Source organism: Cherax quadricarinatus, chromosome 62, assembly GCF_038502225.1.
Source record: "Cherax quadricarinatus isolate ZL_2023a chromosome 62, ASM3850222v1, whole genome shotgun sequence".
Classification (NCBI taxonomy): Eukaryota; Metazoa; Arthropoda; class Malacostraca; order Decapoda; family Parastacidae; genus Cherax; species Cherax quadricarinatus.
In genome coordinates, this window is record NC_091353.1 from 11,512,603 (window position 1) to 11,537,200 (window position 24,598).

Consider the following 24,598-nt stretch of genomic DNA (forward strand, 5'->3'; position numbering starts at 1 on the left):
ACATGAAGGTTATAATAGACCTACATGAAGGTTATAATAGACCTACATGAAGGTTATAATAGTCCTACATGAAGGTTATAATAGTCCTACATGAAGGTTATAATAGTCCTACATGAAGGTTATAATAGACCTACATGAAGGTTATAATAGTCCTACATGAAAGTTATAATAGTCCTACATGAAGGTTATAATAGTCCTACATGAAGGATATAATAGTCCTACATGAAGGATATAATAGTCCTACATGAAGGATATAATAGTCCTACATGAAGGATATAATAGTCCTACATGAAGGATATAATAGTCCTACATGAAGGATATAATAGTCCTACATGAAGGATATAATAGTCCTACATGAAGGATATAATAGTCCTACATGAAGGTTATAATAGACCTACATGAAGGTTATAATAGTCCTACATGAAGGTTATAATAGACCTACATGAAGGTTATAATAGTCCTACATGAAGGTTATAATAGACCTACATGAAGGTTATAATAGTCCTACATGAAGGATATAATAGTCCTACATGAAGGTTATAATAGTCCTACATGAAGGTTATAATAGACCTACATGAAGGTTATAATAGTCCTACATGAAGGTTATAATAGTCCTACATGAAGGTTATAATAGACCTACATGAAGGTTATAATAGTCCTACATGAAAGTTATAATAGTCCTACATGAAGGTTATAATAGTCCTACATGAAGGATATAATAGTCCTACATGAAGGTTATAATAGACCTACATGAAGGTTATAATAGACCTACATGAAGGTTATAGTAGACCTACATGAAGGTTATAATAGACCTACATGAAGGTTATAATAGTCCTACATGAAGGTTATAATAGACCTACATGAAGGTTATAATAGTCCTACATGAAGGTTATAATAGTCCTACATGAAGGTTATAATAGACCTACATGAAGGTTATAAAAGACCTACATGAATGTTATAATAGTCCTACATGAAGGTTATAATAGACCTACATGAAGGTTATAATAGACCTACATGAAGGTTATAATAGACCTACATGAAGGTTATAATAGACCTACATGAAGGTTATAATAGTCCTACATGAAGGTTATAATAGACCTACATGAAGGTTATAATAGACCTACATGAAGGTTATAATAGACCTACATGAAGGTTATAATAGTCCTACATGAAGGTTATAATAGACCTACATGAAGGTTATAATAGTCCTACATGAAGGTTATAATAGTCCTACATGAAGGTTATAATAGTCCTACATGAAGGTTATAATAGTCCTACATGAAGGTTATAATAGTCCTACATGAAGGTTATAATAGTCCTACATGAAGGATATAATAGTCCTACATGAAGGTTATAATAGTCCTACATGAAGGTTATAATAGACCTACATGAAGGTTATAATAGTCCTACATGAAGGTTATAATAGTCCTACATGAAGGTTATAATAGTCCTACATGAAGGTTATAATAGTCCTACATGAAGGTTATAATAGACCTGCATTAAGGTTATAATAGTCCTACATGAAGGATATAAAAGTCCTACATGAAGGATATAATAGTCCTACATGAAGGTTATAATAGTCCTACATGAAGGTTATAATAGTCCTACATGAAGGTTATAATAGTCCTACATGAAGGTTATAATAGACCTACATGAAGGTTATAATAGTCCTACATGAAGGATGTAATAGTCCTACATGAACGTTATAATAGTCCTACATGAAGGTTATAATAGTCCTACATGAAGGATATAAAAGTCCTACATGAAGGATATAATAGTCCTACATGAAGGTTATAATGGTCCTACATGAAGGATATAATAGTCCTACATGAAGGTTATAATAGACCTACATGAAGGATATAATAGTCCTACATGAAGGATATAATAGTCCTACATGAAGGATGTAATAGTCCTACATGAAGGATATAATAGTCCTACATGAAGGTTATAATAGACCTACATGAAGGATATAATAGTCCTACATGAAGGTTATAATAGACCTACATGAAGGATATAATAGTCCTACATGAAGGATTTAATAGTCCTACATGAAGGTTATAATAGACCTACATGAAGGATATAATAGTCCTACATGAAGGTTATAATAGTCCTACATGAAGGTTATAATAGTCCTACATGAAGGTTATAATAGACCTACATGAAGGATATAATAGTTCTACATGAAGGATATAATAGTCCTACGTGAAGGATATAATAGTCCTACATGAAGGTTATAATAGTCCTACATGAAGGATATAATAGTCCTACATGAAGGATATAATAGTCCTACATGAAGGTTATAATAGTCCTACATGAAGGATATAATAGTCCTACATGAAGGATATAATAGTCCTACATGAAGGATATAATAGTCCTACATGAAGGTTATAATAGTCCTACATGAAGGTTATAATAGTCCTACATGAAGGATATAATAGTCCTACATGAAGGTTATAATATACCTACATGAAGGATATAATAGTCCTACATGAAGGATATAATAGTCCTACATGAAGGATATAATAGTCCTACATGAAGGTTATAATAGTCCTACATGAAGGATATAATAGTCCTACATGAAGGGTATAATAGTCCTACATGAAGGTTATAATAGACCTACATGAAGGATATAATAGTCCTACATGAAGGATATAATAGTCCTACATGAAGGTTATAATAGACCTACATGAAGGATATAATAGTCCTACATGAAGGTTATAATAGACCTACATGAAGGATATAATAGTCCTACATGAAGGATATAATAGTCCTACATGAAGGTTATAATAGTCCTACATGAAGGTTATAATAGACGTACATGAAGGATATAATAGTCCTACATGAAGGATATAATAGTCCTACATGAAGGTTATAATAGACCTACATGAAGGATATAATAGTCCTACATGAAGGTTATAATAGACCTACATGAAGGTTATAATAGACCTACATGAAGGTTATAATAGACCTACATGAAGGTTATAATAGACCTACATGAAGGTTATAATAGTCCTACATGAAGGTTATAATAGACCTACATGAAGGTTATAATAGACCTACATGAAGGTTATAATAGACCTACATGAAGGTTATAATAGTCCTACATGAAGGTTATAATAGACCTACATGAAGGTTATAATAGTCCTACATGAAGGTTATAATAGTCCTACATGAAGGTTATAATAGTCCTACATGAAGGTTATAATAGTCCTACATGAAGGTTATAATAGTCCTACATGAAGGTTATAATAGTCCTACATGAAGGATATAATAGTCCTACATGAAGGTTATAATAGTCCTACATGAAGGTTATAATAGACCTACATGAAGGTTATAATAGTCCTACATGAAGGTTATAATAGTCCTACATGAAGGTTATAATAGTCCTACATGAAGGTTATAATAGTCCTACATGAAGGTTATAATAGACCTGCATTAAGGTTATAATAGTCCTACATGAAGGATATAAAAGTCCTACATGAAGGATATAATAGTCCTACATGAAGGTTATAATAGTCCTACATGAAGGTTATAATAGTCCTACATGAAGGTTATAATAGTCCTACATGAAGGTTATAATAGACCTACATGAAGGTTATAATAGTCCTACATGAAGGATGTAATAGTCCTACATGAACGTTATAATAGTCCTACATGAAGGTTATAATAGTCCTACATGAAGGATATAAAAGTCCTACATGAAGGATATAATAGTCCTACATGAAGGTTATAATGGTCCTACATGAAGGATATAATAGTCCTACATGAAGGTTATAATAGACCTACATGAAGGATATAATAGTCCTACATGAAGGATATAATAGTCCTACATGAAGGATGTAATAGTCCTACATGAAGGATATAATAGTCCTACATGAAGGTTATAATAGACCTACATGAAGGATATAATAGTCCTACATGAAGGTTATAATAGACCTACATGAAGGATATAATAGTCCTACATGAAGGATTTAATAGTCCTACATGAAGGTTATAATAGACCTACATGAAGGATATAATAGTCCTACATGAAGGTTATAATAGTCCTACATGAAGGTTATAATAGTCCTACATGAAGGTTATAATAGACCTACATGAAGGATATAATAGTTCTACATGAAGGATATAATAGTCCTACGTGAAGGATATAATAGTCCTACATGAAGGTTATAATAGTCCTACATGAAGGATATAATAGTCCTACATGAAGGATATAATAGTCCTACATGAAGGTTATAATAGTCCTACATGAAGGATATAATAGTCCTACATGAAGGATATAATAGTCCTACATGAAGGATATAATAGTCCTACATGAAGGTTATAATAGTCCTACATGAAGGTTATAATAGTCCTACATGAAGGATATAATAGTCCTACATGAAGGTTATAATATACCTACATGAAGGATATAATAGTCCTACATGAAGGATATAATAGTCCTACATGAAGGATATAATAGTCCTACATGAAGGTTATAATAGTCCTACATGAAGGATATAATAGTCCTACATGAAGGGTATAATAGTCCTACATGAAGGTTATAATAGACCTACATGAAGGATATAATAGTCCTACATGAAGGATATAATAGTCCTACATGAAGGTTATAATAGACCTACATGAAGGATATAATAGTCCTACATGAAGGTTATAATAGACCTACATGAAGGATATAATAGTCCTACATGAAGGATATAATAGTCCTACATGAAGGTTATAATAGTCCTACATGAAGGTTATAATAGACGTACATGAAGGATATAATAGTCCTACATGAAGGATATAATAGTCCTACATGAAGGTTATAATAGACCTACATGAAGGATATAATAGTCCTACATGAAGGTTATAATAGACCTACATGAAGGATATAATAGTTCTACATGAAGGATATAATAGCCCTACATGAAGGTTATAATAGTCCTACATGAAGGATATAATAGTCCTACATGAAGGGTATAATAGTCCTACATGAAGGGATAAACAGTTGTGATGAGCCACACAAGATTTGGTGCAACTTTTCACAGTCACAAACAGGTCATTAACCCTTTGACTGTCGCGGCCGTATATATACGTTTTACGAGGTGCCGTGTTTGACGTATATATACTCATAAATTCTAGCGGCTTCAAATCAAGCAGGAGAAAGCTGGTAGGCCCACATGTGAGAGAATGGGTCTGTGTGGTCAGTGTGCACCATATAAAAAAAATCCTGGAGCACGCAGTGCATAATGAGAAAACAAAAACTCCGACCGTTTTTTTTAATTAAAATGCCGACTTTGTGGTCTATTTTCGTATAGTATTTATGGTTGTATTCTCGTTTTCTTGGTCTCATTTGATAGAATGGAAAACATTTTACAGAAATAGCGGTGTTTTTGATTGATTTTACTATAAAAAGAACCTAGAAATGGAGCTCAAAGTAGGGGAAATGTTTGATTTTTACCAATGTTCAAAAGTAAACAAATGATGCCATTTTCCAATAAATGTCCAACTAGCCATTCTAATATGCAGTCATGAATGGGTTGATGTTATTTATACAGTTATTACAGCATTGCAGTAGTCTGCATAATAGTAAGTCTAATATTTTTTGTTTGAATAAAAATTCAAAATAGAAAGCAAGAGTAATATCAGAGGGGCCTGGAGACGTGACTGATGAACAAAGAAAACGTTATTTTAGAGCCAGGAATGTCTGCATTGTTCATTCTGGACCTTATTTTGAAATTGTCATATTTTTTAGTTTTCGTGAAATTGGCCAAATTGCAAATTTCTGACCACATTATTAGGTAGTTGAAATCAGTAAATGGGCAGTTTCTTGTGCTCAATCGATAGAAAAAATGAAGTTCTAAAGAAATAGCTATGAGTTTGGGCGACTGAAACAATGAAATTACCCGAAAATAGGGCTCAAAGTGTGCGAAATCGCCGATTTGTAAACAGCGCCGAGGTCGCTAACTTCGCGAGAGCATAATTCCGTCAGTTTTCCATCAAATTTCGTTATTTTGGTGTCATTACAATCGGGAAAAGATTCTCTATCATTTCATAAGAAAAAATAATTTTTTTTTTTTTAAATTTTGCAACACCAGGAGACACCTCAGGATTGGGGGTTGCGACAGTCAAAGGGTTAAAATTTACAAATGAGTTGTGTTCTTGGTTTCTCAAATTACAGTATATATTTTTTTAAATAATAATAACATGAAGTATAATGCTGGGAGCAAGAAGCTAGTAACCCCTTCTCCTGTATAAATTACTAAATTTAAGAAGAGACACTTTAGTTTGTCTTTTTAGTCACCCTGCCTTGGTAGATGGCCTGTTTGTTGAAAAAAAAAAAAAGAAGTATGTCCACGTTCCACACATGATCGTGTTACAGCCCAGAGGTTGGAAAACGTTAAATGGTTTCTCAATATCACGTTTGTAAGGGTGTTATATTGTTTTCATTGCAATTGCAAAGCAAAAGAGTAAACTGAGCATTTACACTCATACCCTTTTCAACATTATAAAATTCACACTATTATTATCAACCTGCAATTGTTGTACTAATTCACTTTATGTAACAGAAATAACAAAAGTAATTTTCCCATATTTTTGCAGTCCATATAGATAATGAAATGCAATGAAGACAGTGGAAGCGGAGGATCCCTTAACAGTCTTGATTTAGTTATTTTTCCTAGAAGAAATTTATTTTTAGAAATTAGAATATGAAACGTTACTTGGAATAACTGCTGCTTTTAAAATTCAAGTTCTTGAATTGAATGCCATCTAATGTAAAAAAAAAAAAAAAAATTGTACCTATAAACTTAGTAGACTATAACCCAAATATTTTTTTCTTATAATTATGTACAATGATATATTTAATCTACTTATACATTCATTATATACAGTGGACCCCCGGTTCATGATATTAATCCGTTCCTGAGAGCTCATCGTAAACCAAAATTATCGGAAAGCGAATCAATATTCCCCATAAGAAATAATGGATATCAAATTAATCTGTGCAAGACACCCAAAAGTATGAAAAAAACTTTTACCACATGATATATTAAGTTTAATGCAATATAATAATTACAATAACAATAATAGCATTAGAATAATCACAATAGAATAATTGACACTTACCTTTAATGAAGATCTGGTGATGATTGATGGGATGAAAGGAGGGGAGAGTGTCGAAGTTTTTAATGTTTAGAAGGAGAATCCCCCTCCATTAGGACTTGGGGTAGCAAGTCCTTTTGTGGGGTTACTTCCTTTCTTCTTTTAATGCCACTAGGACCAGCTTGAGAGTCATTGGACTTCTGTTGCACAACATATCTGTCCATAGAGGCCTGTACCTCTCGTTCCTTTATGACTTTCCTAAAATGGTTTACAACATTGTCAGTGTACAGGTTGCCAACACGGCTTGCAGTAGCTGTGTCAGAGTGATTTTCATCAAAAAAGGTTTGCACTTCAAGCCACTTTGCACACATTTCCTTAATTTCAATAGTCATTAACACCCTTGGTCTCGATGGGTTGGCACTAGAAGCTTTCTTGGGGCCCATGGTGACTTATTTTGCAGAAACAAGCACCAAAAACAGTGAAAATATGGATAATATAGAATGTACCGAATGTATCCTTAGATGCGTGCACACTGGCTGGCTTGTAAACACTGGACACGTCTCGTACGAATCGTATCGCATACCGGGTTTTGTAACGGGAACCGAGGCAAATTTTTTGCGATATAATGCTTCGGATACCGGATTTATCGGATACCGATGGCTTCGTAAACCGGGGGTCCACTGTACTCACTGAATCAATTTTACTGAGTATACATTGAATGTCTTTATATAAATATAATATATATAAATATATACTTGGTGCCCAAGTAGGAACATCGGGAGTTAAAGCATGTTGGGTCACTAGGTCAAGTCTCCCTGGAATACTTCTAACTTATATTTCATATTTATAGAGGGGCAACTGATATATCGGATCATTATTTAGTTGTAGCTACAGTTAGAGTAAGAGGTAGATGGGACAAGTGGAAAATGGGAACAACAAGTAAGAGAGAGGTGAAAGTGTATAAACTAAGGGACAAGGAAGTTCGGGTGAGATATAAGCAACTGTTGGCAGAAAGGTGGGCTGGTGCAAGTATGAGTAGTGGGGGGGGGGGGTTGAAGAGGGTTGGAATAGTTTTAAAAATGCAGTATTAGAATGTGGGGCAGAAGTTTGTGGTTATAGGAGGGTGGGTGCAGGAGGAAAGAGGAGTGATTGGTGGAATGAAGTAAAGAGTGTGATAAAAGAGAAAAAGGTAGCTTATGAGAGGTTTTTACAAAGCAGAAGTGTTATAAGAAGACCAGAGAATATGGAGAGTAAAAGAAAGGTGAAGAGAGTGGTGAGAGAGTGCAAAAGGAGAGCAGATGATAGACTGGGAGAGGCTAGGGTTAGGGTGTGTAGAAGAGAGGGAGACTACTTCCTGGTAAAAGTAGGTCTTAGACAGGGATGTGTAATGTCACCACAGTTGTTAAATATATTTATAGATGGGGTTGCAAAAGAAGTAAATGCTAGGGTGTTCGGGAGAGGGGTGGGATTAAATTATGGGGAATCAAATACAAAATGGGAATTGACACAGTTACTTTTTGCTGATGATACTGTGCTTATGGGAGATTCTAAAGAAAAATTGCGAAGGTTAGTGGACGAGTTTGGGAGTGTGTGCAAAGGTAGAAAGTTGAAAGTGAACATAGAAAAGAGTAAAGTGATGAGGGTATCAAATGATTTAAAGAAAAATTGGATATCAAATTGGAGAGGAGGAGTATGGAAGAAGTGAATGTTTTCAGATATTTGGGAGTTGACGTGTCAACATGTGGATTTATGAAGGATGAGGTTAATCATAGAATTGATGAAGGAAAGAAGGTGAGCGGTGCATTCAGGTATATGTGGAGGAAAAAAACGTTATCTATGGAGGCAAAGAAGGGAATGTATGAAAGTATAGTGGTACCAATACTCTTATATGGGTGTTAAGCTTGGGTTGTAAATGCTTCAGCGAGGAGACGGTTTGAGGCAGTGGAGATGGCCTAAGGGCAATGTGTGGTGTAAATATTATGCAGAAAATTTGGAGTGTGGAAATTAGGAGAAGATGTGGAGTTAATAAAAGTATTAGTCAGAGGGCTGAAGAGGGGTTGTTGAGGTGGGTTGGTCATTTAGAGAGAATGGATCAAAGTAGAATGACATGGAGAGCATATAAATCTGTAGGGGAAGGAAGGCGGGGTAGGGGTCATCCTCGAAAAGGTTGGAGGGAGGAGGTACAGGATGATTTGTGGGCGACGGGCTTGGAGTTCCAGCAAGCGTGCGTGAGCATGTTAGATAGGAGTGAATGGAGACGAATGGTATTTGGGACCTGACGATCTGTTGGAGTGTGAGCAGGGTAATATTTAGTGAAGGGATTCAGGGAAACTGGTTATTTTTATATAGCCAGACTTGAGTCCTGAAAATGGGAAATACAATGCCTGCACTTTCAAGGAGGGGTTTGGGATATTGGCAGTTTGGAGGGATATGTTGTGTATCTTTATACATATATGCTTCTAAACTGTTGTACAGGTGTCCCTCAACATTCGCGAGGGTTAGGGGATCAAGATCCTTGCGAAGTTGAAAAACCGTGAATGTTTGGTGCCCCAATATATTGTAGGGAAATATAATACAATACTGCTTAACTTGTTGAACCATGAACAATCATAAAATACATGAAAACGTCGTAAGTTGTACTAAATATATACATGTTATGCTTTAATAACATGTATGTTATAAAATACCACAGACTCCACCACTGCCTCCACCACTTCCTCAACCAATGCGAGTCCCTACTACCCTCCCTCCGACCCCCTCAACTGGCAGCCAGCCCTCCCACCACTCAGTGTGGTGAGTGTTTTGTTTGTTCATTATTTGCTATTAAACTACAGTATAAATAATGTAAACACATTCATGACTGCATATTGGAATGGCTATTTGAACAGGTATTGGACAGTGACATCATGTGTTTACTCTTGAACACAGCAAAGAATCAAACATTTCTGCTACTGCTAATAATAACAATGGTAATAGTAATAATAATAATAATAATAATAATAATAATAATAATAATACGATATTCAGGTCTCCCTCAACATTCGCGAGGGTTAGTGGAAGAAGAGCCTCGCGAATGTTGAAAAACCGTGAATGTTTGGTGCCCCAATATATTGTAGGGAAATATATTACAATACTGCTTCCTTAACTTGTTGAACCATGAATAATTATAAAATACATGAAAACGTCGTAAATTGTACTAAATATATACATGTTATGCTTTAATAACGTATGTTATTTAATAACATGTATGTTAATAACATGTATGTTATTAAATACCACTGCCTCCACCACTGCGAGTCCCTACTACCCTCCCTCCGACCCCTGCAACTGGCAGCCAGCCCTCCCACCACTGTGTGGTGAGTGTTTTGTTTGTTCATTATTTGCTATTAAACTACAGTATAAATAATGTAAACCCATTCATGACTGCATATTGGAATGGCTATTAGGAAAGGTATTAGATGGTGACATCATGTGTTTACTCTTGAACACAGCAAAGAATCGAACATTTCTGCTATTGCTAATAATAACAATAGTAATAATAATAATAATAATAATAATAATAATAATAATAAATATAATATAATTGAAGAAGGAAATTGTACAAAAATACGAGGGAGTGGTTGACACATCGTCAGTGTGACTTTGTTTATGCTGGAGTGAACATTAGTCTCCATGCTCTTCCAAACATTTCACAATAATTCAGAGGTTGAGGCAGTGGTATTTAATAACATATATGTTATAAATAATAATAGTGCATGTTATTATTAATAACATGTATTATTATTAACATGTATGTATTTAATAACATATATGTTATAAATAATAATAGTACATATTATTAACAACATGTATTATTATTAACATGTATGTTATTAAATACCATTGCCTCAATCACTGCCTCTACCACTCCAGTCACACTCAATCTACAAGAACCAAACACAATGAATTATTGTGAAATGTTTGGAAGAGCATGGAGACTAATGTTCACTCCAGCATAAACAAAGTCACACTGACGATGTGTCAACCACTCCCTCGTATTTTTGTACAATTTCCTTCTTCAATTATATTATATTTATTATTATTATTATTATTATTATTACTATTGTTATTATTAGCAGTAGCAGAAATGTTTAATTCTTTGCAGTGTTCAAGAGTAAACACATGATGTCACCTTCCAATACCTGTCCAAATAGCCATTCCAATATGCAGTCATGAATGTGTTTACATTATTTATACTGTAGTTTAATAGCAAATAATGAACAAACAAAACACTCACCACACTGAGTGGTGGGAGGGCTGGCTGCCAGTTGCAGGGGTCGGAGGGAGGGTAGTAGGGACTCGCAGGTGGCGGGAAACTTAAATATTTGGCGGCTGGGAATTTGGTGGCTGGGAATTTGGTGGTTGGGAATTTGGCGGTTGGGAATTCGCGAATGTGTGAAGCCCGCGAAAGTTGAAAACGTGAATGTTGAGGGAGACCTGTAATTGAAGAAGGAAATTGTACAAAAATACGAGGGAGTGGTTGACACATCGTCAGTGTGGCTTTGTTTATGCTGGAGTGAACATGAGTCTCCCTGCTCTTCCAAACATTTCACAATAATTCAGCGGTTGAGGCAGTGATAGAGGTAGTGATAGAGGCAGTGATAGAGGCAGTGGGTGAGGCAGTGGTATTTACTAACATATACGTAAGTTATAAATAATAATAGTACATGTTAATATTAATAACATTTATAATAATAATAATAAATGTTATTCATAATGTACTATTATTATTTATAACATATATGTTAGTAAATATCACTGCCTCTATCACTGCCTCTACCACTGCCTCTACCACTGCCTCTATCACTGCCTCTACCACTGCCTCTACCACTGCCTTTACCACTGCCTCTACCACTGCCTCTACCACTGCCTCTACCACTGCCTCTATCACCTCTACCACTGCCTCTACCACTCCAGTCACACTCAATCTACAAGCACCAAACACAATGAATTATTGTGAAATGTTTGGAAGAGTACGGAGACTAATGTTCACTCTAGCATAAACAAAGTCACACTGACGATGTGTCAACCACTCCCTCGTATTTTTGTACAATTTCCTTCTTCAATTATATCGTATTATTATTATTATTATTACTATTGTTATTATTAGCAGTAGCAGAAATGTTTGATTCTTTGCTGTGTTCAAGAGTAAACACATGATGTCACCGTCCAATACCTGTCCAAATAGCCATTCCAATATGCAGTCATGAATGTGTTTACATTATTTATACTGTAGTTTAATAGCAAATAATGAACAAACAAAACACTCACCACACCGAGTGGTGGGAGGGCTGGCTGCCAGTTGCGGGGTTCGGAGGGAGGGTAGTAGGGACTCGCAGGTGGCGGGAAACTTGAATATGATTTGGCGGCTGGGAATTTGGTGGCTGGGAATTTGGCGGTTGGGAATTCGCGAATGTGTGAAGCCCGCGAAAGCTGAAAACGTGAATGTTGAGGGAGACCTGTATTATGAGCACCTCTGCAAAAACAGTGATTATGTGCGAGTGAGGTGAAAGTGTTTTATGATGATGAAAGTATTTTCTTTTTGGGGATTTTCTTTCTTTTTGGGTCACCCTGCCTTGGTGGGTCACCCTGCCTCGGTGGGAGACGGCCAACATGCTGCTCTTACCTGTATTTTTTTGTACCTCTGTATGTATGTATGTATGCTATGCTAAGAAAGTATATATAAAGTGGTACCCCGAGTTTCGGCCATAATTCATTCCAGAAGGCTGTTTGAGTGCAATTACCGAACGAATTTGTTCCCATAAGAAATACAATAATAATGTAAACTAGATTAGTCCGTTTCAGACCCCCAAAAATACACTTACAAAAGCACTTACAATAATAAACCTACATAATTGTTCGAGTTGGGAGCTGTACGAAATTCGGGGTTCCACTGTATACATACAATACATACATACATATATATATATATATATATATATATATATATAATATATATATATATATATATATATATATATATATATACAGTGGACCCCTGGTTTATGATATTATTTCATTCGAGAAGTATGTTCAGGTGCCAGTACTGACCGAATTTGTTCCCATAAGGAATATTGTGAATTAGATTAGTCCATTTCAGACCCCCAAACATGCACGTACAAACACACTTACATAAATACACTTACATAATTGGTCGCATTGGGAGCTGATCGTAAACCGGGGGTCCACTGTGTATATATATATATATATATATATATATATATATATATATATATATATATATAATGTTTATTGCCATTGTAGTCTTGAGTTACCTGAAATGCTTTGCATAACCATGGGCTTTTTACATGCATTATCAAGTGTCACCCATTTCTGTAAAAACAATGTATCATGTGGGAATCAATTTTGAACTTGAATTTGTAATACCATGTGTCCCAAGGCCAAACATGAAAAAATACTCGATAAAGCCTACTATCATTGTGCAGAATGTCATATTACAGGATTCTCTGCTACCAGTGTTGTTATTCTCACTTGTCAGCTTATGCCACTGTTTACTCATATCCATGACTCATGAAATCATAGTGACATGATTGCAAACACGCCATACCACAGATGGGGATAGAACCCATGATCAGAGAGTCATAAAACTCCAGACCGATGCACTAGCCACTGGGCCAGCTGGCTACAACAAGATTTGTCCAACTAGGTATATTTATACACCATAGGAAGGTTAGCATAGGCACCACTGTGACCACAAATGCAAATTTTTACAGACAAATCTCCTGCCAGTGCTGGCAGGAGATTAGTCTGTAAAAACTTGCATTTGTGGTCACAGTGGCGCTTATGCTAACCTTCCTATTGTGTATAAATATACTTAGTTGGACGAATCTTGTTGTAGCCAGCTGGCCCAGTGGCTAGCGCATCAGTCTGGAGATTTATGACTCTGATCGCGGGTTCTATCCCCGTCTGTGGTATGGTTTTCCCATATCCAAAATATATTCCACATCACTGACCATAAGTGTCAGCAAATGTAGGTGAAAGGTGGAATATCCCCACTCTTTATGCTGAGGTTTTACACAGGCTGGCCTCCTGTGAGTAACACTCCTCCCAAATAGGCCTCTACTTCAATCCAGTCATGAAGCATCCGTAAATGTTGATGTGCGTAACCTGGGGGAGTTTTGCAAGTTGGAAACCTCCTGAACTGAAGCCACAATTGAAGAAATGGGCCAAACAGTGTATGGTGGAAGCCAAAGGCATTACAGTACCATGAAGTATTATCATAATTATTATTATTGTTATTTTTTTATTATTATTGGTCTTGTATGCATCATCAGTCACTGCAGCCCTGAAGTGGGTTATATCATGTTGAGATTTAATACATAGTATGTGTGCGAGTGATCTAGCTTGAAAATAAATAATATTTATGCGGCAATGTTATGCCTGCCAAATAACAAAATAAAGAAAGTCACAAAAACTATAGTTGGAACAATTCTCATTTGACCCAAAATTTAGAGAGGAAACTTCATTGAAATTTTCAGTCCATTCTTGTTGGAAAGTTAGGAAATTAAGTTGCAGTTCATCCAATCTATGAATTTAAGACACAGTACTGTACAGAGCGGTAGCTATATTCAGAGTCTGGTGAGGTGGCCACTCTGAGCATCATGCGGTGCACTCACTGCACCTGAGTGCACGCTGGGTGCTACGTTACGTGTTAAATGCGCATAGCAGGACGAGCGGAATGTCTGCAGCCCAGCTTGTATGAGTTCCCGCCGGATGGTGCGTGAGCTAATGTCCATGTGCAGGTGCTGGACGAAGAGCTTTCTGAGCACCTCAGATGACACGTTAGGATTGGCCTTGGCAAGCTCCAGCAGCTTCCGACGCTCGCTCTCCGTTAGCTTCTTGCGTCGTCCTGTTCGCTTGCCTACACTGGCCGAACACTCGCCCTCATTCTGGAACTGACACATCAAACATGACCTTACTTGTGTGTTGTATAAGAAAGAAAAAATATGCAAGCACCACAGGAAAGGATGAGAAAGTACTGTATTTACTCTACTAAATCAAAAACGTTTTATGGACATCAAAAATACTGTCAGCTGTCTTATAAAGCTCCTCTATATAGTGCACTTTTTTAAAACATCAGCTGCTTCCCACCAAGGCAGGGACCCCAAAAAATAAGAAACACTTTCATCATCACTCACTCCACCACTGTCTTGCCAAGAGGCATGATGATACTATACAGTGGACCCCCGCTTAACGATCACCTCCCAATGCGACCAATTATGTAAGTGTATTTATGTAAGTACGTTTGTACGTGTATGTTTGGGGGTCTGAAATGGACTAATCTACTTCACGATATTCCTTATGGGAACAAATTCGGTCAGTACTGGCACCTGAACATACTTCTGGAATGAAAAAATATCGTTAACCGGGGGTCCACTGTATTTTAAAAACTGCAGCATATCTCCACCCCTCCTTCAGAATGCATCCAAAACTGAACAGCACATGGAAAGGCCTTCACAGTTCATGCTATTAAATTTTGGATGCACTTTTTCAATTTGCCAAAAAAAAAAAAAAAAAAAAAGTCACTATATATAGAAGAGCTTTATAAGAAAGTTGACTTCATTCCAGTTAGTGAAATTCAGGGAAGAAAAACAAGAAATGATTTTCCATAGAAAAGCTGTTTGTCATGAGTTTGAGTAGTGCAGATTTCAATTTAGTGTGAAATTAATTAATGTAAGCTTCTTCCCCAAACAATTCAGTCATGCACAAAAATTACACATACAGTAGGATCCCCGTATCTGTGGGGGATACGTTCCAAGGACCTGCCGTGGATACCAAAACTGCGGATAGTTACGAACCCTATAAGTCATTTTTCATTTACATACATACCTATGATGAAGTTGAATTGATAAATTAAACATAATAAGTGGATAATTATCACTTTTTCACTGATGGGAAGCACTTCATGACTTCTCTTAGACTTTGTAGAACTTCCACCATCACTACTTTTGCCCTTTGAACATTATTAAGCAAAATTAAGGGTTACTTTTAGGGTCATGGTAAACCACGGATAACTGAAATCGCAGATACAGGACCAGCGGATACTGGGGTCCCACTGTAATTCAAAGTGCAAATCTGGGTAGTGTGACAACTTCACAAGATTCATTATTCACACTAATCAAGACTTATCTGTATGTGATACATTCATAAAAAAAGACACAGAAATGCAGCATGCAGTAATATCCTTTACTGATTTGATAATGCCCACTGTGTAGGTGTTACATTGTTAATAAAGGATCACATCATAGTGCATTTGTCTTTCTGTTCCTATTGTGTTGGTACATATCTTGTACCATTATTCTCATGATTATTCCTGGCGAACATGCCTTGTGATAAACAGTGTGGACCATATTTCAACCTATCCCCAAGGTTCATGAAATAGCAGCTGAGACAATGACTGAGGCAGCAACTCAGGCAGTGATTGAGGCAATGCTTGAGGAAGAATACCATCACTCCTCTTGGGAACAAAGTACTGTGGTAACATATAATTTGCTGCCATTCAAGAAGAGGTTCGAGGGGAAGGGATGGGGGAGATACCTTGATGCTAGTGAAGGGCATTAATCATTTCCTTGGATCAAACCCAATTACCTCCCACTCCTCCAGATGCTGAATAACCCTTATAGGTTTAGTGCTCACCCTTGGCCATAAATGCAATCTCATGAAAAAGGACATATACAAATAAATAAAAGTTAAATTCCATTTTTATTTCAAAATATATTACATACGAGTAATTTCCATTGCCATTTCTTTACATTATTAAATATTTATTAATTTCCACAACTAAGAGAATATATTATAACAAAAAGGTTCAGCAGAAAAAAATATGTAAGACAAAGGTTGAAATATTTGTTGAAAAAATTCTTTTACAGTGTAGTAAATTGTCATGTCACGTGTGTTTACTCCTTATAGCCTTAAACGTGTTGGTATCATCTATGAAACACAACACCTGTGCTTCCTTCATATAACTTTAAACATGTGTTATCATCCCTAAAGCATAACACCTGTGCTTCCTTCTTATAACCTTAAACATGTGATGTTATCATCCCTGAAACACAACACCTGTTTTTGCTTCCTACAACCTTCAACAAACATGTGTTGGCATCATCCACTAAACTTAACACCTGTGTTTGCTTCCAACAAAACAAACATTTCCCAGCGTCATCCAGAGTACAAAAAACTAAGACTCACATGGAAAATATTTTAGTACAGAGGTGATTGAAATCCCCCATATAGTCCCCAGTACTCCATGAAAACTCTTGAAATATCAGTTTCAACACTGTCTCTTAAACATCGTTGCTTCAAACACTGATCTCTCAAATTAACATACAGGTGATCCTCGACTTACGATGGTTCGATTTACAATATTTCAACTTTGCGATGGTGCAAAAGCAATTACTTTGGAGATGAAACTCATGATAATTACCCAGCATGAAGGCAGGAAGTCTGTAATCTGTAATATTTATTTACTTTTCAATACTGGTATTTAGTTACAGTATTTATTTGTTTATTTACTTATTAAGTGACAGTAGTTATTTGTTTACTTATTTATTTAACATATCGTAGTCATAGTCAACTTACGATATTTTCAACTCAAGACGGGTTCAACGGAACATAACCCCATCGTAAGTCGAGGAGCACCTGTATAGTTAGCTCAATCATAAAGCACTACTATTCCCTTCATGTAATTATATTTTCAAAAATCTCGGATTAACATGCTAAATTTCTAAATTCAAATCCCCATAGTTGCAGTCGAAACGCAGAGGTTCAGGTCAGCAATGCGTCGTGCCTCACAGCGGCGGTGTATCTGGCTCTGCTGGTGTCTAACGAGCGATAAACGTTTGAAATTAGTATTCCCAGAGACAAATCTCGACTTCTTGTCATCTTCGGTGCCATACTTGAGGCAGGTTTTACATGTCATAACTCTCTTCGTGGTGTCGTAACAGACCCACTCAAATTCTATTCTCCAACTCTCGACAAAATTCCTGGAGCGTCTGGTGGTCTCGTACTTTTTATATCGTTGGCGTTGTTCCTCGCTGCTGTAGTGTATCTGCCTCTCTTGAAGCTCGAACTTAAGGACGTCCTGTGAGTGAAGAAATGATCCAGTCAGAGGCTGAACTTAGAATTTAAAAAGATATCTGCTTGTATAACAAAAGGCTTGTGGTCTGTACAGCCTCTCCTCACTTAACGACAGAGTTCCGTTCCTAAGACCACATTGGTAAACGAATTCATCACTAAGCAAGGAGCATAATACAATGGTGGTGGGTTTGTGTCAACCATCTTTGATATTGTTTTAATGTCACCTTTGCACCATTTATAACATTTTTAGTATATTTTTAAATATTTACACAGTAGTGTACTATATATTGTAATAAAAAGAATAGACGAAATCAGCTCTAATATACATTATTTAGGTATGCATACTGGTCAGAGAACTCATCATAAGTCTGAGTCGTCGGTAAACGAGTACGTCGCTAAGTGAGGAGAGGCTGTACACAGTTTGATAGAAAAACTCTTGGAACTCATCAAAGGTATATCAAAGGTACAGTGGATGGATTGTTAGATCTAAATCCTATGAGTGCATAAGGGTCATTAAGGCAGCAATTTCACTTGTTTGTGGGGAAGCTGCAGTCAAAGAATAAGCTGAAGTGTGACGTTGGCACACCTCTCAATGAATGATGGAGAAGGTGTTTTCTTTTTATAGGTCCTGCTTTGGTGAGAGGCAGCCGATGTTTGCAGTTTTGAACTGTAGTATCGGCGCCCCTCTGCAAGACAGTGATGGAGTGAATGATGGTGAAAATGTTTCTTCTTTTTAGAGTCACCCTGCCTCAGTGAGAGACGGCTGTTTTCTTAAAAAATGATAAAAAATAACAATAATAATAATAATGAGCTACAGTTGTAAACCCCAAGCTAAAAATCCCAGCTCAAGATCAAATAACAAACAATAACATTATGAATAATAAAAAGTCACAATACTGTGACTGTAACAATTCACAACCCACAATATTGTGGATTCAACACCTGAGTCTACAATGTTGTACCTGGAACAATTCACAATTCACAAGTAACCCACAATACTGTGGCTGCAACAATTCACAAGTAACCTACAATTCTGTAGCTGCAACAATTCACAATCCACAAAACCATGACTGCAACAATTCACAATCCACAAAACCATGACTGCAACAATTCACAAGTAACCCACAATACCGTGGCTGCAACAATTCACAAGTAACGCACAATACCGTGGCTGCAACAATTCACATGTAACCCACAATACCGTGGCTGCAACAATTCACAAGTAATCCACAATACTGTGGTTGCAACAATTCACAAGTAATCCACAATACAGTGGCTGCAACAATTCACAAGTAACCCACAATACCGTGGCTGCAACAATTCACAAATAACCCACAATACAGAGGCTGCAACAATTCACAAGTAACCCACAATACCATGGCTGCAACAATTCACAAATAACCCACAATACAGTGGCTGCAACAATTCACAAGAAACATACAATACCATGCCTGCAACATTCACAACTAGCCCACAATACTGTGGCTGCAACATTCACAACCCACAATACTGTTTCTGCAACAATTCACAACCTACAATACCATGGCTGCAACAACTAACAAGCAACAAAATCACCGTGGCACTAGTTCAGCAATAACTAACACCACCATGACTGCAACATTCACAACCGAACCACAAGTTGTTATTGCTAACTGGACAATATTTTAGTTAAGCACGAACCATAATCAAGTCACGACTGGCCCACAAGTTGTTAATGCTACTTAGACAATGTTTTGGTTAAGCACAAACCATAATCAAGTTATGAGTAGCTTAAAAATAAACCAGGATGGCCTGAAACATTGTCTACATTTTATAAACATTGAGTTAAACTTTTCAGAGTCCAGACCCAAAATATGAGACATGCCCACAGGGTCAAAGAATTTATATGTATATATATATAAAAAAAAAAATGTTATTTTTTCTTATGAAATGCCAGAGAATCTTTTTCTGAAGGTAATAAAACAAAAAGTACAAAATTTGATGGAAAATCAACGAAATTATGCTCTTGCGAGTTTTGATGCATCAGCGATATTTAGGCACTGGCGATTTTGCTGACTTTGACTCCCATTTTAGGCCAATTACATTATTCCAGTCAACCAAATTCTTAGTCATTTCGCCAGTATTATTTCTATTTTATTGATTGCGCACAAGAAATCACCAAGTCAACTGTTTCAACTACCCAATAAAGTGATTGGAAATTGGTAATTTGGCCAATTTATCACAAAGTTCAAAATTTTCCTATTTCAAAACAGGGTCCAGAATAAACAATGCAGGCATTCCTGGCACTAAACTAACATTTCCTCTGTTCATTAGTTACATTTTCAGGCTCAGTTTCTAGCCATTTTCAGTACTAAAACAAATCAAAATCACCTCTATTTCTGTAATATATCTTCTATTCTATCAAATGAGTCCAAGAAATTGTAAATGCATCTATAAAAAACATACGAAAAAACACCGCAAAGTCACTGTTTTAATCCAAAATTATGGTCTCAGTTTTTTCTCTCATTATGCACTGTGTGCTGCAGGATTTGTTTTATGTGGTGCACATTTACCACATAGATGTATTTTCTCATATATGTGCCCAAATTTACCACCCACAGCTTATCTGAGTGAGCTGAGCTCATGGCGTAGAACTACGGTTTGGACCCAGAACTCAAAGCCGTAGAACTACGGCATGGACCCTGAAAGGGTTAACTGTGACAAACATTTTGTTTCTGCAAGCACTCAAGGCCTGAAATCAAGAATTAACAAGGAAAATTCCATTTATAAATAACCTCACACACAAGTGAAGTATCTGATTACTATTTTTTTTTTCAATGAACCGGCCATATCCCACTGAGGCAGGGTGACCCAAAAAGAAAACAGGTTCAAACAGAAAAACTTAAATTTTTCTTTTTAAACGTATTAATTTATACAGGAGAAGGGGTTACTAGCCTCCTGCTCCCGGCATGTTAGTTGCCTCTTACGACACGCATGACCAATGGACAAAGAATTCTGTTCCACTTCTCCATTATCATTATATTTAGAAGTGCTAAACTGAACAGTAAAAATTCAATATTTTTATTTCTTTACATGGTATACAATGTGTAGTTTACATGTAACAAAATATTGTTCAGCACAAAGAAAGCCAATAACATGCATGAACATTTTGCTAAACTCATCCAATGTAACATCTAAGTTTCTAAGAAATAGAGATTTTGACTTTGAATGGAAAAATCGTGAAACGAGAGCCTGCATAAACCTCGTCTCATCACCCTAAGTGAAAAACATGAGTCTATTCCTTAGGTGTAATTTTTTTAATTGCACCGGGCATCTCCCACCAAGGTAATGTGACCCAAAAGAGAAAAAACACATTAACCATCATTCATTCAATTGCTGTCTTGCCAGAAGTATAGGGTAGCCCTAAGAAAGAGATGAAACGCATTCACCTTCATTCAGCCAATTGCGGTCTTGTTAGAAGTGTGCTGACATCACAGTTCAGATGGCTCTCTGTCCTGAAACATCCTCACCTCTCCTTCAGAGTTCAGACACCGCACAGTACTTAAATGAACAGCAGCAGGTAGTCACCCACGATAGCATAAAAAAAAAAAAAAAAAAAAAAAAAAAAAAAAAAAAAAAAAAAAAAAAAAAAAAAAAAAAAGACAGGAAACTCGCTGCTCAGTGTCAAGTTTCCTGAGGACAGAGAATCTTTACATGTTTCGCCCAAGGCTTTATCATACCTGATAAAGTTCAACCTTGGGTGAAGCGTAATAAAGTGATTCTCTGATACCAGTGTCTTTACTGTGATGTTCCCTACTCTTATCACCTTTGCTTCTCTGTCTGGCTTTCCTCTCCCTCCATTTCCTACGCATCTTCTCTCGGTAGTCTTTGTCAGTATTGTGCTTCAACTTTTGCCTCTCATAGTGCCTTTTCCTGCGTGCCTTCTCCCTGGCTCTCGAGCAGTCCTCATTGCTCAGTATCTGATAACACGTTCCTTGTTGCAGCTCCTCTGGCTGTAAGTAATTGTCCATCTGCAAGAGAACGAGAGTTGCTTTATACACGACTGCGACAATTCTCGGCAGATGCAGTATGCACCAATCAACGACAGTGGTGGATGCTGAGGATTCATCTTGTCTTCAAGGTAAGAGACTACTTCCCATTACAGTAAGTCTTTGACTTACAAACTCATTGAGAATCTTCTGTACTGTGTATAATATCATTATTGTATATTATTATACACAATACACAAGGTCCCCAACGTGTTCGTCAGTTGAAGACTTCCTGTATTATGAATATTATACACAATTCAGGAGGTCGCCAATGTGTTTATAAGTCAAGGACTTCCTGTATTACAATACATACTTGAATACCATTAACAACTTTATCATCAATAAACCCTAGGCAGGTATACTTCCAGAAAGCCTTCATCTGTTACACATCAGTACACTGTACTCCCTGAGGACAAATATAAAATATAACTGTTCTAATCAGAATTTGTTGTTGATATTGAGGAACATATAAAGTAACAATCATTAAAGTGAATGTGAGGTTTATCATAATTCTATTATATCTACATCCACAGCCCTGGATACCTCACTTGGGTTGAAGCAAACATTTGCTTGGGTTTACAAAAATTTGCTTGGGCTTACACACATTTACCTGGGTTTACAAACATTTGCTTGGGTTTACAAACATTTGCTTGGGCTTACAAACATTTGCTTGAGCTTACAAACATTTGGTTGGCCTTACAAAATGGCGGCATTCTGGTAAAAATGGCACAGATTGACCCCTATGGATTTAGCTCTTTTCATAAACATATCAAAAATAATAATAATAATCATAATAATAGTAGTACAGCCTCTCCTCACTTAGCAACGTACTTGTTTACCGACACCTTGGATTTACGACAGGCTCTCTGATCAGTATTCATGCCTAAATAATGAATATTAGAGCTGATTTCCTCCATTCTGTTATTTCAATATACAGTGGACCCTCAAGTAATGGGGTTATCAGCTAATGCCAAAATCGGATAGTGCCAAGTTTTTGCATCAAAATATTGGCTCAGCTAACGCCCAAGAACTTGGTTAAGAACATTCGTCCCGAACATGTCCTTGTGGCATGAGCCCATGTACAGCCAGTGTGCCATTGCTTACAAGCCAGGGAGGACGATTCCACACGTACACACAATATATTTTGCATTATTCCATTTTTTTAGTGCTTGTAACTGCTAAATAAGCCACCATGGGCCCAAAGAAAGCTTCTAGTGCCAGCCCTGTGGTAAAGAAGGAAAGAAACACAATAGAATTCAAAAAAAAACTCGTAGCAAAGTACCGAAGTGGAGGAGGAAGAGAGAGGGGAGAATGTGCCTTCTGCAGTGATTCAGAGATTCTACGATATGTATGATACTAAATCAGCAGATATCAATAAAAGCTAAAGCATCAGCCAGTGATAAAGTGTAAAATTAACAGTGTAGCAAGTAAGTTAAATGAGTAAACGATAGAAAAACGACACGAAAGTAACTCTCCAATGTTGTTGGATGTGTATCGGGCCAATAAACATATGCTGCCCTGCTATCTTCCACCACCCTAAACCTCTGCCAGCATCTCCTCCATGAAACTAACTAATTAAACTAACATCTCCTCCAAGGTAAGTGTAAATATAAAAGTGTAAGTATTTATAAAAGTAAATATAAGTGTAAATATTAAACGACCCCAATGGAAGAAAGTCACTCTGACTTTTTCGGGTTATCCTAGGTACTTTACACATATGCTGCTATGAATGATAATCTATGTACATAACTGTATTTGTGTATGCCTGAATAAACTTATGAACTTATTTATTAATTAAAATGTAAATACACTATTTCTTATTTATAAATTAAAATGTAAATATTTCTTATTTATAAATTACTTACATTGTTTAACCCTTAAACGGTCCAAACGTATATGTACATTCTCATGCGTAGCGTCCCAAACGTATATATACATTTCATTTTTCATTCATTCAAAATTGGCATGATAGGCATGAGTCGCCTAGACATGAGAGAATGGGTGTGCATACTCAGTGTGCACTGTATGAAAAAAATTTGGGATGGCTGGGTACCACATGGTAGGTCCAGTTACATTCAGCTCCATCTTGGGTCAGCATCATGGCACATCCTCATGATTCACTCACGCCTCGTCGTATTAACACTCTACTATTCGAGGAAAGTGATATAGATCGTGAGTTTAGTGTACGTATTTGACACCAATGGGGAGTGTAATATTCAAGGAATTAGTGAAAATGTCGACGATAACCCAGATGACCCTCAGCCCATCACCTATGGGGTAGCCACACCTGACCCTGGGCCAAGCACCTTTGGGGTAGCCAGTGTGGCCACAGCAGACCCTAGGCCAAA

The 24,598-nt window shown here is 36.6% G+C and overlaps 1 protein-coding gene across 4 annotated transcripts in view; it reads right to left on the reverse strand.

Annotated features, from left to right (window-relative positions):
- The window catches only part of LOC128687294 (protein bric-a-brac 2), a 273,407-nt gene that overhangs the window by 23,426 nt on the left and 225,383 nt on the right, over window positions 1–24,598 (reverse strand). Inside the window, exon 6 of one of the 4 annotated variants that reach the window (XM_070098439.1) lies at window positions 16,836–18,226. The exons of the other annotated variants lie outside the window; for them this stretch is intronic. Coding sequence (XP_069954540.1) covers window positions 17,876–18,226 — 351 coding nt within the window. The 3' untranslated portion in view covers window positions 16,836–17,875. Of the gene's footprint in view, window positions 1–16,835; window positions 18,227–24,598 lie in introns of those variants that run through there. 4 annotated transcript variants of the gene reach the window in all.